Raw genomic sequence first — 3,494 nt, 5'->3', positions numbered from 1 at the left:
AAATAATAAATGTGAAAATTATAATTTGCTCAGAGTCCGGAGACAGTTGTGATTCAGAGTCCAACCAAGATGACACACTGGAGCTCTCATAACGGTAGTAAAAAAAACAAGCATATAGTACATTCATTGATGAGGTAACAGTGGCTACATGCGGCCCCCATGTGAGGTCCCTTGAGAAATGTTTGGGACCACAAGAGGATTTTTTTCACAAGTGCCAGATGGAGAAATAAAGCTCTAACACACAAACTGTTCAGACATAAAGCTTTTATTCATGTTAACTTTACCCAAAGCAACAAGGTCATAAAACGGGTAAAGAAACACCAGTCAGGGAGCTGTGACATCACAGCCACCCATCAGGAGGCGGGGTTTCATGTGAGGAAGCGGAGTTTCAGAGGTTGTTATCACACCACTCATTCAAACCCCGAGTACAGGACCCAGCGTCGCGGGAGTTCGCTCCTGAGGTGTTCTTCAGCCAACTGCCGAACTGCTTAGTGTCTTGCTTGACATGCAGGTACTGACCCAGAACATCACTGGCCTGAAAACACAGAAACACAAGAAATACACAATCAACATGTTTAAGGGATAGTTTGGGTTTTTTGAAGTGGGGTTGTTTGAAGTGCTTGTCAGTACTAAATAAAAAGTCAAAAGACTGAAACTGTAGCTGTTCAGACCATGGCCCAGTCAGTTTCCATCTGGTGCATAAAACAGCCCCTACCCCCTTAAGTAGGCGGCGGCTCACTCCTGGCAGACAAAAAAAAATAAAAATCTCAAAAATATACAGACTTGTAACTCAAACAGACAACAGTCTCCAACGACCCGTTCAACATCGGGAAAAACTCGATGATTACTTTCATGCCCCCGGGCTCTGCCCGTCTACCCTAACATTCTGGACAAACTTCATACACACACTATCCACAAACAAGTCGCAGCAGTCCAGCCTCCCCATCAGTGTGTCTGCTCGAGGATCTCTCATCAGTTGAACATATCATATAATTACTGACATCTTATTTTGATTCATTTGTTTCTTTATTTATTGATTGATTTCTACGTTTTCATTTTTTCCACATTTCCTCCTTATTATTACCTATTTCTTTATTTATTTCTTTATTCATCAATTCATACATATTATACATATTATTATTATTATAGTTTAATATTTAGTATTTTTATTTGTATAATTATTATTATTAAGTGTATAAATATATGTAATCTAATAATGTTACATTAATAGAATATTGCTATTATTATTGTTGTTGTTGTTGTTGTTGTTATTATAGTTATTATTTTTAATAACTTATACGCACAGTCGGATGTATAAATCTTCACACTCACTTGTGATCTGAGTGTGATAATGATCTATGGCGTGGCCATGACAACTGCGGCCTGAAGAGGGCGCTGCAGTGTTAACCTGAAGTGAAAGTGTGTATGTGTGTGCTTTCTGCACCTTGTTGAAGCCCTTGTTCTCCAGCCTCCGCCCCAGATTATCTCCGATCCCCGGCACATCCCTCACAGATTTGTGTCCCATCGGCTCGCCGACAAAATCCCGGTGCTTCTTAGTCGTGGACGTCATCCTGCTGGACTACTTACTTTAAATGCCTACTTTGAACAGACCGAAACTAAAGCTTGAGAAAAAAGAAAAAAGAAATCAAAAATATGAAATAAGAGTCATAAAAAGTACATTTTAAAAAATATAATGTCTTTATATACAACAAACAAGAAATCAGATCTTTGTCATATCTGGTCCTCTCCCTACGTCTGTCTCCTCCCTGCGCCGCATAACTGATAAACTATGTGGACCACCTCCGGTTCACTTCATTCTCAGCATGTGGATGTGGTGGAATACTTCTCGGAAATACGTCAGGAGCCTTTTTGGCGGTATGAGTATGAGAACCACACGCGCGCTGCGTGATTGTAACCCGTTCACTGCTGGGTCACATGAATATAAATTCTGATAAACTGTTCATCACACTCTGTATCGTCTCCCTCTCACCGCGCTGTCTCTCCCTGGTTCCGGATCGTCCCGTATTAAAAACTTTAAAGCAGTCTCCTTACTGAAGAACAATAGAATGCCACCCGTCAGAGTGGGTAAGAGTGAGTGAGATACCCGCCACTGCCCAATTCCACCCGCATTTGGCGGGTGTTTATGTCAAATCCTGATTATCATACAGATCCAGTGGTGGGGTAAGTATTCAGATCCTCTAGGTCGGACCAGCCGAACGTGGACCGGGAGGATCAGGCGGGTTCAGACAGGAAGACAGACAGGATAACGGTACAGAAACAGTTTAAAACTTTAACACCACTTTTAGAAACCGAAGTGACACCCCACAATTTAATCAAATAAGTTATTTTCTTTTAAAGTCTGAGTGGTTTGACTCACCTGAGCTGAGAAAACACACCAAACTTCACGAGGAGCCCACAGGAAAACTTTCCTCTGTTACTGGTGGCGTTTCTATTATGAAACCAGGAAATACCAAACACATGAGTCTGTTCACTTGTTCATGTGAAAACAGATCCGTGGGCGGCCCAAGTTCTGTTTTTTGTCTTTTTTTTATTTGACACAAAGAAATTTGCAAAGCAAATTAGAGAAGATCAGAACAAATATATACAGTGTGTTAATTAATAGAAATTTGTCCTATTACAAAATATAGAAGCCATAAAACATCAGGGGTAAACAGACAAGCACAAAGGGCAAGCTAAGAGACATTTAAACAGCAAGGATTTTATATATATGCATCAAGCTTCTTCAATACCAATTTTTCTAACATTGTATTTAAACAACTCCCATTTATTCTTAAAGGAGGCCCAGGTAGTGTCCCAATACACAAGTTCACTTTTTACCCAGCAAGCAAAAGCCGCCATTTAAACGTCTGTGCTCGATATAGCCCTGATTTATTCCGGCTATGTGTAGCCCAAATTTCCATAAAATAGATTAAAAGTAGGACACATCCTGGAGAAAGAATCAGAGTCGTCAGGTGTCCGTCAGCTGCGCTAGAAGAACTCTGTCCTCATTTGACAACGCCTTCCTGAGTTTGTCCAACATCAGCCCAACCTGACGAACAGATTGGACCTCAAGTGTTCTTGCCAGGGTGACGCCATTATCCATACGAGCTCCAGCGAGTTCCAGCTAATGTTGGACTGTGGTTATCCCCTTATTATCCAGAGGCACAGACATCATCGTTACCTCTTTCCAGAAAGAACCTTCAGCATACAACGATGTATTAGGGCCCAGTATGTCTGTTTCCATCAATCTCCTCATTTTTATCACACTGGCATAAAAAGGTGATGAACAGTTCTGATTAAAACTTGAATAATCCAAAGTAAAAAAGTGTCTTTCCAAAACCTAAGTGATCTATCTGAGCAAAGACAAATTCTGTGGACCATAAAGAAAGCTTTGGAGAAAGTGGAACCTAAAAGCTGCTCTCCTACAAAGCAGATGAACGAGACCCTGTCCTCCTTCTTCTGGTCAAAATAAAACACTCTGAAGTGTAATCTAT

General features: G+C 40.8%; 1 protein-coding gene across 2 annotated transcripts; it reads right to left on the bottom strand.

Moving 5' to 3' along the window:
• Window positions 1-249: 249 nt before the first annotated feature.
• Window positions 250-2,466, bottom strand: LOC138588447 (barrier-to-autointegration factor-like). 2 transcript variants are annotated; one of them, XM_069658580.1, is made up of 3 exons: window positions 2,378-2,466; window positions 1,445-1,622; window positions 250-535 (listed from the first exon to the last, which is right to left on the bottom strand). In XM_069658580.1, the coding sequence occupies exons 2-3, from the start codon at window positions 1,568-1,570 to the stop codon at window positions 389-391; spliced, it is 273 nt and encodes a 90-aa protein (XP_069514681.1). In that variant the 5' UTR covers window positions 1,571-1,622; window positions 2,378-2,466; the 3' UTR covers window positions 250-388. The 2 variants fall into 2 exon arrangements, with proteins under 2 accessions (XP_069514681.1, XP_069514682.1); XM_069658581.1 differs by having other exon boundaries at window positions 1,445-1,616; window positions 2,378-2,446.
• Between the last annotated feature and the right edge of the window lie 1,028 nt (window positions 2,467-3,494).

Source organism: Semicossyphus pulcher, unplaced genomic scaffold (assembly GCF_022749685.1).
Source record: "Semicossyphus pulcher isolate SPU_LCO1_2020_fin unplaced genomic scaffold, fSemPul1.0.p SCAF_12, whole genome shotgun sequence".
Lineage (NCBI taxonomy): Eukaryota > Metazoa > Chordata > Actinopteri > Labriformes > Labridae > Semicossyphus > Semicossyphus pulcher.
Note: the sequence above shows the minus strand (reverse complement) of the source record. Positions and strands in the feature narration are given on the sequence as shown.